At 40.4% G+C, this 15,348-nt stretch overlaps 2 protein-coding genes across 2 annotated transcripts; one reads left to right on the plus strand and one right to left on the minus strand.

Moving 5' to 3' along the window:
- Positions 1 to 2,031: 2,031 nt before the first annotated feature.
- On the plus strand, positions 2,032 to 5,170 carry LOC118824962 (complement C1q-like protein 2). Its single transcript, XM_036595454.1, has 4 exons — positions 2,032 to 2,255; positions 3,373 to 3,423; positions 4,342 to 4,470; positions 4,581 to 5,170. The coding sequence occupies exons 1-4, from the start codon at positions 2,078 to 2,080 to the stop codon at positions 4,859 to 4,861; spliced, it is 639 nt and encodes a 212-aa protein (XP_036451347.1). The 5' UTR covers positions 2,032 to 2,077; the 3' UTR covers positions 4,862 to 5,170.
- Positions 5,171 to 10,631: 5,461 nt separating this feature from the next.
- On the minus strand, positions 10,632 to 11,912 carry LOC118824867 (complement C1q-like protein 3). The gene is made up of 3 exons (XM_036595307.1): positions 11,729 to 11,912; positions 11,370 to 11,498; positions 10,632 to 11,281 (listed from the first exon to the last, which is right to left on the minus strand). The coding sequence occupies exons 1-3, from the start codon at positions 11,907 to 11,909 to the stop codon at positions 11,001 to 11,003; spliced, it is 591 nt and encodes a 196-aa protein (XP_036451200.1). The 5' UTR covers positions 11,910 to 11,912; the 3' UTR covers positions 10,632 to 11,000.
- Positions 11,913 to 15,348: the final 3,436 nt, after the last annotated feature.

Raw genomic sequence — 15,348 nt, forward strand, 5'->3', positions numbered from 1 at the left:
CACTGCGAAAACCCAAATGCCAGACACAGAATCACACATAAAACATGTACACATACCTAATCAATAGAACAAGCAACACTGACAAGACAAAACAACCCCCTCATGTCTTCCACAAGTCTCTGTGCTGCAGAACACCACTTTATGTTGGTATCATATAGAATATAGCAGAATGCCTTAAAGGTCAGCTGTCCAAGTGACACACATTGCCTAAGCAAAGTCTTCCAATTACACCAGAAGGCATTGCCACCGCCATGGTCTTCCTTGCAGCAGGGGTCTCAGAATGTCCACTGTCCTGGTCAGCACTGGCACCAGGGGGCGGGGTGTCCTTTGAACTTAGCAAACTCTAGCGCATACCTCCACTCTGCTCATCACTGTTGCCCTCCAAAACATTAATTTCCTGCCAGACGGTCATTCTTCGACCTTGTGTACGACCCTCAAGGATCAAACCAAAGGCTCTAGCACTGCATCTTCAGCTCCTCTAGTGCCAGAAGCTTCACCCACGAAAAGCCGTGGGACCCTCAACCTGACAGTCCACCACGTTGTGCACTTGGTTAAGACCTCCCAATACAATCAGGAGCTGCTTCCTCCCTCTCATGTCGCCTTGACGACTGGTAATGGAGCCGAGTTGGATGGTAGTAACCTCCCAGCCGTCCAGCCTCCCTCTCGTGGTGTACCTCTCATGCCCAGCTGCAGCAGAGAGATAGTTGAACCTGTGTCAGTGAGCACGGTGAGCCATTCACTGTCAATACTGCACTCTATCCTAAGTCCATCAGAGGCTGCCTTTCTCAGTGCCCATCAGTGCAGTACTGTCTGCATAATCTGCCTGTTTTAACATTTTACTCCTTATAGAATGTCTTACTGCACCTGTAGCACAAGCTGCTGCTAAAAAGACAGATGAACAATACAATAATACAAAGATACACTAAATTGACAAAAGTATTGGGTCACCTACACATTAAATCTACAGGAGCTTTTCTGACATCCCATTCTAAATCCATAGGCATTAATATGGAGTTGGTCCCTCTTTGCAGCTGTAACAGCTTCCACTCTTCTGGGAAGGTTTCTACAAGATTTTGGAGAGTGTCTGTGGGAATTTTTGGCCTTCATCCAGAAGAGTATTTGTGTTCAGAGTTCAATGCGGTTGAGTTCAGGGCTTCCTCAAACTGTTCCCACAAAGTTGGAAGTGTACAATTGTCTGAAATTCTCTTGACTGTAACTAAGGGTTCTAGACCAACCCCTGAAAAACAACCCCATATCATCATCCCTCCTCCACCAAACTTTACAGCTGGCTCAGTGCAGTCAGGCAGGGAACGTTCTCCTGGCAACCGCCAAACCCAGACTCGTCCATCAGACTGACAGATAGAGAAGCGTGACTCATCACTCCAAAGAAAATGTTTCCACTGCTCCAGAGTCCAGTGGCGGCGCTTTACTCCACTCCATCCAACGCTTGGCATTGTGCTGGTGATGTAAGGCTTGCATGCAGCTGCTCAGCCATGGAAACCCTGCCTTGAAGCTCCCAGCACACAGTATTTGTGCTGATGTTGAGGCCAGAGGAGGTTTGGAACTCTGTTACTGAGTCAGCAGTGTTGGTGACGTTTATGCTCTATGCTCTTCAGCGCTCGGCGACCTGCTCTGTAACTTTACGTGGTCTGACACTCCGTGGCTGAGTTGCTGTGATTCCTAAACCCTTCCACTTTTCAATAATACCACTCACAGTTGATCATGGAATTTCTGTAAGGGATGAAATTTCACAGTTTGTCTATCAGTCAGTCAAAATGGATGCGTGATGCCACACTTAGTCACAGAGTTCAGCTTCTGCAATCTTCTTTTTGTAAGTGTGAAGCCCTACTTCTGCATTTTCTTCTCCTGAAGTGTGTGTGTGTGTGTGTGTGTGTGTGTGTGTGTGTGTGTGTGTGTGTGTATCTGTGTGTGTGTGTGTGTGTGTGTGTGTGTGTGTGTTTGGCATCTCTGTGCATGTTCCACTATATAAGAATCAGATGCTGATCGTCTGTTACATTCACCCCATTTTCAACTGAACTCTTTCACTCTGCACACGTCTCAAATAAAACATCTCAGGATGAGGGTCAGTGTGGTTCTGCTTTGGTTCTGCTTGTCTTGTGTTCAGCTCCAGAGAGCTGATGACCAGCTCACAGTGGGGGATGAGCAGGGGGAACAGCTCGAAGTGGGGGACGAGCAGGAGGAGCAGATTGAGTTCACTCAAAGCCAGATTGAAGAGCTGAAGAAACAAAACACAGGTAAATCAAATGACTTGAAAGATCCCCAAACAACCTTTTTTCACAATTGTTTTGAATTGTTTTGCTTAAGACCGTAATCCTGAATGAACATCTATGAAGGTCAAACAATTCCACAAGTTTGGAAAATTGAATAAAATTGGTTTGAAAGATTCAGATAATTTTATTCTGCATTTTGTTGCTTGTTGTTCTACATTGTTTATGCTGTTTATAAAGTTTGTAATGACATAATGATCCACATACATTTGTACTATTTAAGTACGTTTTGCTTTAATATTGTTTGTTATTTTTATGTTACAGCCATAAAAACAGTGCTGAATTAAATTTGCTGCTGTGTCATTAGTTTTTAGCTTTTTACAAACAAACAAACAGTAAATGAGCAAGGAAGAATTATTATTTAAAGTGTGGGATGGGGGGGTTGTCTAGGGCATACTGCACAGCTCTGCATACTGCACCCCTAAAGCTCCTCTCCTGAGACTGAAGCCAGTGGCAGCTCCCACAATATATCAAGTTTAAGACTGTTTTCTAATGTTTTTTAATTCATTATTTTGCTAGGAAATACACAACTGAATAATGTATATAAAATATACATAGATATAATTAATAATAATAATAATAATAATAATAATAATAATAATAATAATAATAATAATAATTATAATAATATGCTGCTGGTATACATCTAGCAAAAAATATTTTATTTTTAAACCTACTCAAAATTTCAAAACTGGGCTTTGAGGTTGTTTGTTTAATTTTTCTGCTTCTGAATTGGGTTATAATTCACATGATAGATATTAAAGAGAACAGAACTGGAATAAATAACACAACTCTGTGTTTATTAAATGCCACCATTTAATTATTTATTTTCATGACCTGAAATCTTTCATCTTTGAAATGTATTTGAAATGCTAAAACAGCAAGTTATTCTCATGTATATATATATATATGTGTGTGTGTGTGTGTATATATATATATATACACATATATACATATATATATATATATATATATACTATATATATATATAGAGAGAGAGAGAGAGAGAGAGAGAAATTGGTCCATTTGGTGTAAAATCTGACTGTGTTGTTGGTTGGTTGGATTATTTTTGTGTGTTTCACAGTTGCGGAGGGGAGTGCGGACTCTGTGGAAGCAACAGGAGAGGAGAATTCAAGTAAGACTTAAATGTGAAAGAAATCATAAACATGTGATGTATGTAAATATAACAAACTGAGTTTGTAGTCAGGCTCCATGTGCAGAGTAGTTTTACTAAGGGCAGTCCAGCTCTGCCAAAGCACAAGAGGAGCTGAACATGCAGTGCTAGAGCCTTTGGTCGGATCCTTAAGGGTCGTACACAAGCAGCTCATCCGCCAACAAAGACGGCCTGGTGGGAATCCAATAGGTCATCACAGGCAGGGGTCAAAAATAGGCCAGCAGGTTTTCACAAGGAAAAAGGATTAGTGAAAATCAGGGGAACAGGCAAGAGTCACACATCAAGAGTCAGACTGTGTAAAGCCAAAGGCCAAACAAAGAAGTTTATATATGCGAAGAGGTAAATATCTCCATAAACTATCAGCAGGGGGGTGTAATGATGGAGGGGTGGAGCCAGGGAGGAGCAGGAGCTGGAATGAGCCATTTCAGACTGAGCAGGTCCAAAGGAAGTCTCCTCAAAAGGAGAGGGGGGGTGGGGGTGGAAGCATAATTACTGAGTGAGGAGAATAAAAACAGGCTTAAATCTGGTGTGTGTGCTGCTGTGAGTCACATTGTAAACTAATCTTAATCTTAAATTTAGTCGATATATCTAACATTCCCATTTTGAGATGGTTGTGCACTTATTATAAGATTATTTAGCTTATTTTCAGAAATATTTAGGTCATTTCATTGAGTAAAATGATCTCACTATACTGGCAGATGATTTTGTTGGTGTCAAGCACATTTCTAGAAACAAGCAAAATGATCTGCCACTATAGTGAGATCATTTTACCTGATAAGATACCACTTTTTGCAGTGATCAGGTCCACACCACAATGTATATCACTCTTATGGAAAAAGATCAAATTTGCCCTGAGACTGTACATGTTTCTGTTTGCAGTCAGGCGAAAGGTGGCGTTCTCATACGCTTTAGGCCTAAATGGCAATCTTGGGCCTCACAGCAATGGTGTTATAGTGCCTTTCCGCAGAAGAATCACAGATGTTGGAAAGACGTACAATACAGTCACAGGTAAATGTACAGTCAGTACAGAGACAGTGTCTGATGTCTGGTTTGGTTCTTCTCTCTGCTGGTGGTGTAGAGACTCTGATGTACTGATCCATCTGTTTCTCCTTCTGCAGGTGTTTTCACTGCTCCATTCAGAGGAGTCTATTACTTCAGGTTTAATTTACGTGGTTCCAGCTTTTTTTACAGTCTGGCTGTATGTTTGTACAAAAATCGTCAGAAAATCTTAGACGTGACCAAATCCCCAAGAGGATGGTATAAGTACGCCGTTGGTGGATCCACTCTGCTGCTGCGGAAAGGAGATCATGTGTATGTTGTGCTCAGAAGTGGCAGTCAGATTCATGACAACAGTGACAACCATTGCACTTTCACTGGTTTTCTGCTGTTTCCTATGTGAAGTGTTTTTACTGGTGAGGACAAATGTTGCATTCTAAGTTCTAAGACTATATTTCACAATATGCTGCCTTCGGCTTCTGTAGCTGATACTTTTTAGAATACATATAAAATGTGACCTGCATTTAAAACTTTCGAGAGATTATTAAACAATAAGTAACATATTAAGTGCCAGAAATCATTGAACAGGGCAAAAACAACCACTATAAGTATATCAGAATACAGAACAACTATGTAGCTTGATGCTTTCTTCTTTACTTGAAATATATTAATACTTTCTTTGCTTTAAGTTCCTCACCATTCCTTGCCATTTTCAGCATCGCAAAAAATGTGGTAAAAATGCTTCATAGATATAAAGAATCATTTTGTACTGCACAAGTGTGTTGTGTTTATTTCCTAAAGTGATGTCTGTCATTGAAAGCAAGTGGCACTAAGAACTTTCAGAGAGATCATGTGATCAAAATGGCTTCAGTCAGGTGATGTCATTAAATTGTGTGTAGTTATTTTAAGGAAACTGAACAGAACATACAAGGACATTTTACCCCTTTAATTCATTTGGTATAGTGTAGTTGGTAATATTACTGCCATTCTCATAGCAGACTGGGGTTTGATTCTCTGTCAGACCAAGCACACCATGCTATACCAATAAGAGGGAGATGTAGTTAATGTACACGTGCTCACTAGAAAAAGACTGAAGAATCAGGATGCATCTTAATTATCATGAAAACACATATCGCTGTTGATGATATTTCCAAAATGGTATTTTCACAGGAGAAGGAATTTATTTTCAATGTAAGTCAATGGAACCAGAGTTTGTTCTAAGTCATTTTGGCCCATTTCTTTAGGTTCATTTATCATGAAACAATGTAAAAGGCAACAGGCACCTTCAAATTATGTCAAAAACTCAAAAATGACAAAAATGGAGATACAACGTTTTGTTCCGACATCAAGCGTAGACAATTAGTAACAGTGTCAATAAATAATCACAGAATATCACTTATTAAAGCAGCTGAGAACATAAGCAACTGAAAGGCTTTTGATCCTGACCCTCATTCATTCATTCATCTTCTTAAACCGTTTGATCCAGCTAGGGTCACGATAAAAATAGAGAAAACAGGTCCCAGATGACAGAGAGTCCCCTGTAACTTCCTCCAGCTCATTCTGGGGGATCCTGAGCTGCTCCAAGGCCAACTTGGAGATATAATCCCTCCAGCAAGTCCTACGACGACCTCTCGTCCCAGTAAGCCATACTTAAACTAAACCAAAGGCAGGTGGCCAGGGGGGCATCCCAATCAGATGTCCGAATCACCTCAACGGTCTCCTCTCAATCTGGAGGAGTAGTGGCTCTACTTTAAGCTCCTCCTGGAAGACTGAGCTCCTCACCCCATCAAGTGGAATGTGGCCTTGATAAGCTAGTTCAATGTAGAATACTGTGTCACCTCCTACAATGGCATACACACACTTTAACTGTGAACTCCCGTTTGGTGTGTAGTGACAGAAATGATCATTAACATAAACACAGATTCTGTTTATCCATCATAAAGGAGATAAACTACTGGATTTGTTTTTGTTCCAGATCTTCCTGTTACCTGCCATATCTAGCACTACTTATCTTTCCAGGACACAAGTTGTGCTCTGCATATGCATTATCATTGGTTCAATTTGTCATTTGTTCATGCATAACCCAAAAATTTAATGTGTTTAATCATTTCCCTGATCATTATCTGATGCATCTTTGAGGTTTGGACAAGTGTTGCCGGCTTTTTCCAGCCATTATTAATGTTATAATACAGATGCCTGGTGTTCACATATACAATTACAGGTAGTATTTTACCCAAAACATGTAACATTACAAGAAGACAACACCTTTGTTTTCTTGGTTTTATGAAAATGCCGAAGATATGATAAATGGTTTAAGCAACTCAAAATGGGACACAGTGACACAAGACTGGTCATGCTAATGGTGTAAGGAGATGCTTAGGGCAAGTCCTGCCTAGAAGACTCCAATGCTGTCACTCATTCATTACTCAGACCAATCACTGATTGCCACCTGTCTTTACAATGACTCAACTTGCCTTGTACCTGTTCAGCTGTTTTCAGGTGACGACATGTCGACATTCCGTCATTTTGATACACGTAGCTGCTACGTCTCCAAGAGAGATTGCTGATATTCAAGTTTCTGATTCCGGCAGTGAGCTTGTTCCTCCGTCTCTGATGACTTCTTATGCATTGCAGTGCTCACATCCACAGCTGTGAGTCTTTATGGTCTTCTTGGCCTTCCAAGCTTTTGGGTGATAATGGCATTCCGGCTGCTAATTCTCTGAGCAGCCCCTCCATTCCTCCTGCAGACTTTCTCCTGCTTCTCCCGCAGCATCAGCTCAGCCAACGAAGGTTGGGAGGAAGTGTTTGGCAAAGTTATCCTCTCCTCACCCAGCAAAAAGTTCCTGTAAGCACCCTGCTCCTCTGCATTCTCCCCATCAGCTGCCCTGGATCTCTAACTGCCGTAAGTCATCCAGAGTCTCGCAGACTCTGCTGTAAATTCAGCCAGTTTAAAAGACAGTCTGACTCCACCCCTTGGTATGCTGTGCTGATCCATGATGCCCTGCTGTTCCTGCCCTGCCTGCTTTAGTAACTCCACTGCTCTACCTGCGCAAGCCTTGGGTAGGCCACTCATTCCTCCTCTAACTTTAATTAGGCCTCCTTGCTCGTCCATCCATCTTTCGTTTTTTCTTAAAATGTCTAATCCTAGGCTGCAGCACAATCTCTCCTTTGGGGAGTTCGTTGTCACGTTTGACATTTATGGAGATGTTTTGTTTCAAGTCTACCCCGAACATTGGGAGGAACTGGACCTGTACTTGACCATGATGGTTGACTTTAGCCAGTGATATGAGGGTACGCTGTTTATTGAATATCATAAATAATTTTTGGCCAAGTCTATCTTGCTGTTACACCACCCTCCGTTTCCACTGACACTACCTCCCAGCCTCCCTAATAGAACACCTCACCTGATCACATGACCTCTGATCTCCCTCACATGACTCTCCACAGGTCTGCTTCACCTGACTACTGATTCACCTCACCTGTTCCTTGTTTCTTGTGATCTGTTAGTTTAGTATATAAGCCCAGGCTTTAGCATGGATATTTGCAAAGTGTAGCCTTTATTTACAGAGCTTTACTGAGCCTTCTAGTTTGTTTGTTTGCTTGCTTCACCATTCATGACCATTGTCTTGTTTGTTTTTGACCTTGCCTTTTTGCCTAGCCCTCTCAGTATTGTTGTGATTTCTGGTTTGACCTTGTTTTCTGGATTTTGGACTTTTTGGAATCCGAGCCTGACTCTGGCTCATTACTCTCTACAATTCCAGACTGGACTGGTTGTTTATGGACACAGAATTTCAGGTTCATCACTTCAGCGGCCACCATGCTCTGGTCTGTGCCATGTGTAGCTCCCGCTGCCACTCCTCTGCCCGAGGGCCTACACTGGCAAAGCTGCATCTACTGTCCATGGTGCTGAACCTGTAGGTGCTTTTCAGGATAAGCATGGTGGACCTTTTGTCAGTTTTAATGTGAATGTTTTGTGCAATGATGCAATCATTTCCATGAATCTTTATGCACCTTTGCTAATTAAAATAATCTGCATATCTGTAGCTTTTTCAAGGACCCCCACACAAAATCCATTCGTCCTCATCACTGGATGAACCTGGTGTTGTTTCTGCTCTCTTGGCTAAAGAATTGAATAAAGATTATGTGGTTGGCCCACAGTCTCCACTCTCAATTTGCAGAGTGAGTAAAGCTTAAAATAATATCGTTAGCCCAACGCAAATTTATCAAAATTGACTGGAAACCCGCATAAAAAGCAACTTGATACTTGCCTGGTGCCTCTGCGAGAGACTGACCCTGAACGTCCAGTGTAAAGTCTTTACACTCTTTACTCGTATTAGTGCTGATCATGACGCTCAATAATGCTTTAATGAAAGTGATTCATTTCATCAATAATCTGATTCTGCGTTTAGCTGGTTGGATAGTTATTTATTTGTTGTGTTTGTCTCACAGCTTTGGAGGGGAGGGTGGTCTCTACTAAAGCGGGTGTGGGAGCACTGAGAGAGGAGAATGCTTTTTTTATAAGTTTTATCTCTGAGATAGAAATATCATTTTTCAAAAGCTTTATTAATAAAAAAGCTGAGCAACATGTACAATTCACCACATCAAAACAGTATCAAAAATTACTTATTAATTTATTTGTTTGTATATTAATTCATTCATTCATGCAGACAGACCAAAGGTGGCGTTTTCATCCGCTCCAGGCTTAAAAGGCCACCTCGGGCCTCTCAATGTGGACACCATACTGGTTTTCAGCAAAGAGATCACAAACATTGGAAACGCGTTCAGTCCAATCACAGGTAAACTCTCCACTCAGGAGTCTATTACTTCAGGTTTAATGTACTTGGTTCCAGCAGGTCACACATGCTGGCTGTATGTTTGTACAAAAATGAGAATCTTAGACGTGACTGAATTCCCGAAAGGATTGAATAAGTACTCCGTTGGTGGAGCCACTCTGCTGCTGCAGAAAGGAGATCATGTGTATGTTGCACTCAGAAGTAACAGTCAGATTAATAACAACAGTGAGAACTTATTGGTGTGATGGTGCAATACTGCCCCCTACTGGTTCCATTACCATTCTTTTCTGCAAATCTGCAGAATCTTTTAGCTTCTCAAAACATGTGTTAAGTATCCAAACGGAAGTAGAGACCACTTGCCAAGATCTTTTAAAACAGTGTTTCCATTTCCAGTAACATTTTTCAGTGAAAAAAAAAAACACCCACTTTCAGTAGCTTTTCTAATCAATAAAAACAGGACATCATAGCCATTTACATGTACAGTAACGCCACTCTTAATAATGATTTCTGATCAGACTGATAGTGCTTCCAAAATTCATGTTTCACTAAAATGTCAAATACCCACAATTCTGTCCTTTAAAGCACAAAATATAGTGAACAATTGAGTAATGATATTATTATTATTCTCAAAGACAGCTGTTCACTCAAATGATAAAAAACAGATACATTTGAAAACACCTTTTTCAACTCCTCCACACCTCATTGGCTGCAAGCAGAGCAAAGGGTCACCAAGACTGAGACTGGGAAACACTGCTCTGTTCTAAAGTGAAGATTTCTAATTACCATGTACTAAGAAGGTGTTAATTTCTAGTGATTTGGCTTTGTTTGAACATCAACTGTGCTTATTTACAGTTTCTAGTAGTGTTGTAGCATCTAGACCAGTCTTGAGATGGTAAATGAATGATCTCGTTCATTAAGATAAACTGGTAATTTGGTCAGCTGAGTTTGACGCCTCCATTTGACGTAACCAGAAGCTGACATTTTTGATCGCTTGTGAATATCGACAACACCTAGGTTCCAAGGTTTAAATTGGCTTCTATGGGTGGTTGATGTATTGTATTGATGTATAATGTAGTAGCTCCCAAATGATGGAATACCCGCCCCAGTTTATTCAGGATGCAACCTCTCTATCTTCATTTAACTCTCTGTTACAGACTTACTTGTTTCACTGTATTATTGTTTACCTTGAATGTTTACCTGTATTGCCCTCTTGTTTAATGTGTTGATGTTTAATGTGTTGATGTTCTTTGATTGTAAAGCGTCCTTGAGCACGCTATACAAATAAAAGTGATGAAGAAATAAAGTGATGATGACTCTCATCAGGTTTTCTTAGCGACTCACAGGTTAAATGTCTTTGTTTCAACAAAAAAATTGCTTGTGTGTTCGCTTTGTTTATGGTTTGCAATTTTGTACTTGTTGTTATTTGGACACACGCAATCAGCTAGACAGCTAGAAATACTACATATTGCTGTTGTTGAAACAAAATCTCTTATCTCCAAAACGGTAACTTTGCAGGAGAAGGAAAAAACCTACTTTACTTTTAATGTAAGTCAATGGAACCCGAATGTTTTTCTGAGCAATTTTGGGCTGTTTCCTTTGGTCCAGTCATCACGAAATCTACACATAATGTAAAGCACAACATGCATTTTCAAATTATGTCAAAAACTGAAAAACAAAAATGGACATACAAGGTTTTGTTCCATCAGCAGCGATAAACAATTAAACAATTACACTTCCTCCATCACCGTGTCACAGAGAGAAGAGCAGGAAGCCACCAAAAGTGTTAAAGTTGTTGTAGTCATCATAAACCTGATGGTTGGCTGTAAGTTTTATGAATACAACATCGCCCTTCTCCAGTGACAGACTGATGTCTCTACTGACAATCACATGGTTTCCATTGGGAAGGTCAGATATTGTAAACATTATATCTTCATTACGGAAAAACCTCATGCCCGTCCAGTGGTCACTGTACTTCCCAAAGATGGTGGCTGTGAAGTGGTAGACCCCTTTGACTGGTGCAGTGAAGACACCTGCAGAGGAAAAACAGCTCATCTCAACACTTTGGGGACAGAATACAGAACAGGATTGTCTTTGTTCAGTATATTAATGAGGAACTACCTGTGACTGGATTATAAGCGTTTCCATTATTTGTGAAGACTTTTTTGAAGCTCATTGTAACATCGGTTGTGAAGGGCCCGTAGAATCCATCCATTCCCAAAGCAGCTGAGAACGCTACTTTCATGTGGTCTGAAATCAAAAATGCACTGATTTCCACATAAACCCCTTAAACGTCTGCACTTGGGTCCACATTCATCACTCTCATAACTTCAGAACTTACACATTAGTAGCTACTAAATCATTTACACTATAGAACAGCTGCTTTTTTCTTTTCATTATTCACGTTGCATTGTAATTTCACACATTTACAAACATTTTCTCCAACACTGCTTTTCTAGAAAGGCACACTGATTACTTACCATCATGCGTTTTCTCAAATCCCTCAGTCAGGGGTGGATCCTGCTGCATCTGAGCAGCTTCTTCTAGCTGAACTTCATCCTCTGCTTTAAGCTGAAGAATCCCAACCCACACATACAGAAGCAGAGCTAGGGTTGCTACGGTGGCCTTCATTGTTGAGGATGTTGAACCACAAGCTCTCATTTTTCACTTTTATAACCGTAGCAGTTAAACATTACCTATGTAGGAGTACAGAATTACTGGCATCCCCTATGAAAACGGGCCAAAATCTATATATTAAGTAGGTCATAGTCAAACTCTAACTTAGTTTGATAAAGGTTCTGTCTGTGGGCCAATCAGCACTTCGAATACACACAAGAGGTTCTGCTTCATGTCATGTTGCTGCTCTGCTCAATGACTGCAGGAAAAAGTTTAGAAAATTGTATGAAACATGAAAACATGTCGCTGAAACTCCACCTATTGTCTTACAGATCTTTAAAAACTCTTATTGTCTTAAATTTCATAAATATTAAGCCTTAAATTTAATCAAATAGTGAACATTTGAATTGAATCTAAAACTGATCTGTGCACTGGACAAAATATTTAGCACTGACCTTTATACTTAGTCTGCAATGCTTTTTTGAATGAGAAAAAGATTATTTGTCCTAGGACAAGAAATAAATCTCATAAAAATAACTAATAAAAATAAGTGTCATAGAAAGCATTACATTAACTTTGAGATACATGTAATCACTCTGCTTCAACAGTAATTGGGATTTCAAAATCAACAGTATATCATAAAAACATTCAGAGAATCCAGAGAAATCTGTGTATGCAAAGGACAAATCTGAAAACCAGTACAGTATGGCCATAATTGTCAGGCCCTCAGACGGCATTGCATTAAAAACAGACATGATTCTGAAGTGGAAATGACTGCATGGAGTCAGAAACACTTCCGAAAACCACTGCTTGTGAACACAGTTTGTCGCTGCATTCACAAATGCAAGTTAAAACTCCACCATGCAAAGAAGAAACCATATATAAACAGGATCAAGAAACACCGCCGCCTTCGCTGGGTCCAAATTCTTTTTGGAAATCATGGACGCCGTGTCCTCCGTGGTAAAGAGGAGAAAGACCACCCAGCTTGTTATCAGGCACAGTTCAAAAGCCAGCGTCCATGGTGGTATGGAGGTGCATTAGTGTACATGGCATGGGTGAATTGCACATCTGTAAAGGCGGCATTAATGCTGAACGATATAAACAGGTTTCTGACAAACATAAGCTGCCATCCAGATGACGTCTTTTTCTGATAAGGCCTTGCTTATTTCAACAAGACAACACCAAACCACATTCTGCATGTATTACAACAGCATGGCTCTGTATTAAAAGAGTCTGGGTGCTAAATACAACAAAGAAGACCTCAAACTGTTGAGCAGCTGAAATCCGAAATCAAACAAGAATGGAAAAACATTTCACTTTCAAAACAACAGCACTTTATCTCCTCAGTTCCCAAACGCTTACAGAGTGTTGTTAAAAGAAGAGGTGATGCAACACAGTACCTGCCTCTTTGCCCCTTGATGTCCATAGTGCCCTTTTTGAATTTTTTTCCCTGCCCTTTAAGGAGGGTGTCAGTGATCGCCAGATCAGTTGCTGATGCACTTAAGTTAAGTAAGACTTTGCCCCCCAGGAGAATCCGACTATCTTCTTGTGCACACGTTACACAAGCATTTGGACACTATAGATTACATTTGCGATTTGAGTTGTTTCTATGTGTAAATAACGATTAATGTATAATTTCTTTAAGAGTAAACAGCAGAACAGGACCTAAGGTCAAACACAGAGTCTCACAGTGAAAGCTTAACATATGATATTAATATCTACATATCAATGGTTAACAATCATAATAATCAGTATTACTAAAATACTTAAAACGGTTCTTTAATTAAGTCTGGAGCAATAACACACTTACTATAAACTGTTCACATCTGACCATGTGACGCTGCAGTATTACCTTTGTCTCATCATTTTTGGACAAGTTGACTTTCATTTCTCTTTTAATGAGATCTTGGAGAAGTAATTTTCCAATGAGCTAAGTGATATCTAGCTAGGATAAATCTAGGGTGCCTAATGAAGTAACTTACAAACATGTATACACTCAACACAGCAGTTATTAGATGGAGTATCTGAATAATTGTCCATTGTTCTTTAATTTTCCTGAGAGATGCTGTTTGAAGAGGGTCCGTTGTGATCATTTTCAGACTGGAGCTGCAAAGAATCAAGTAATTTACTTATTATGTGTTTAAGTTGGGAACTTATGTCTCCACCAAACAACATTGAGACATGTGATGTTGTAGAGATTACTCTGAACTGACCTTCCCACAGTGACCACAGTGCATGAGATGACAGTTTACACATCAGAACCATTAAGCCAATCTCAGTCTTGTCTAACTTAGTTGCTTCACTTGCGCTGTCTAGTAGCAGCAGCAACAGATCCTGTCTGCTGATCCTGATCACTTGATACAGCAGCACTTTTAGCAGCCACATCTGTATGGGAGTTGCCTCTTGTTTCATATGAACTGTATGCTGTAGCATTAACATCACCCTTCACTGGAACTAAGGGGCCCAAACCCTGAAGAACAGCCTCAGCCCATCATCCCTCCTCCACCAAACTTTACTGTTGGCACTGTGCATTCAGGTAGCTAGAGTTCTCCTGGCATCCACCAAACCCAGATTCTTCCATCAGACTGCCAGATAGTGAAGCTGATTCATCAGTCCAGACAACACATTTCCACTGCTGCAGAGTCCAATGGCAGCATGCTTTACACCACTCCAGCCGACGCTTGGCATTGTGCAGAGTGATAGGCTTGTGTGTAGAAGCTCGGCCATGAACACTCCTTTAATGAAGCTCACAACTCTACATGTTTCAGCACTTGTTGTGAGTTCATGTGGTCTGTTGCTTTGTGGCTAAGCTGTTGTTGCTCCTAGACACTTCCATTTCACAATAATAAGATTTGCAATTGACCAGGGCAGATCTAGCAGGGCACAAATTTCGCAAACAGAATTGACAGTGCCACATTTGAAATCACCAGTTCTTCAGTGAAACCTATTGTACTGCCAATGCATGACTCTGTACTTGATTTTATCCACCTGAACTCAATACTTCTGGGCAATTTATTTATATCCTAAATTTTATTTATAATCCTAAATGTATCTCTCCTAACTTGTAGCCAGTAAATATATGTGTGTCATGCATAGAGTCACGTATGCTTAGTCTTTGATCAAACATTTTCTCCTAGTTTGGTCCGTTTTTGACATGTGAACACTCCACCCATATTCAGGACCATACCAAACAACTGAACTTTGAACCAGTGACCCCTGCTTGAGTGCACTGCTGGCGGGAATGCATTTTTACGATGGTCCACACCTAACGAGAGAACTGAACACCAAATACTGCCTTTTAACTTTTTACTTTTGCAGACGTCTTATAGTCACTGCAGCATGAGCTGCCACTCAGATACTCAACAGATAAGCAGTGAAATAAGCAAATATATGTTTTTAATTTTGGCGCCTGGATTGCAGAACATATTTTTGGCTAAGCATCACTGACCTCGTTGGTTGAATTCAACTTGGTAAACCAATCATA

This window comes from Colossoma macropomum, unplaced genomic scaffold, assembly GCF_904425465.1.
Source record: "Colossoma macropomum unplaced genomic scaffold, Colossoma_macropomum, whole genome shotgun sequence".
NCBI lineage: Eukaryota > Metazoa > Chordata > Actinopteri > Characiformes > Serrasalmidae > Colossoma > Colossoma macropomum.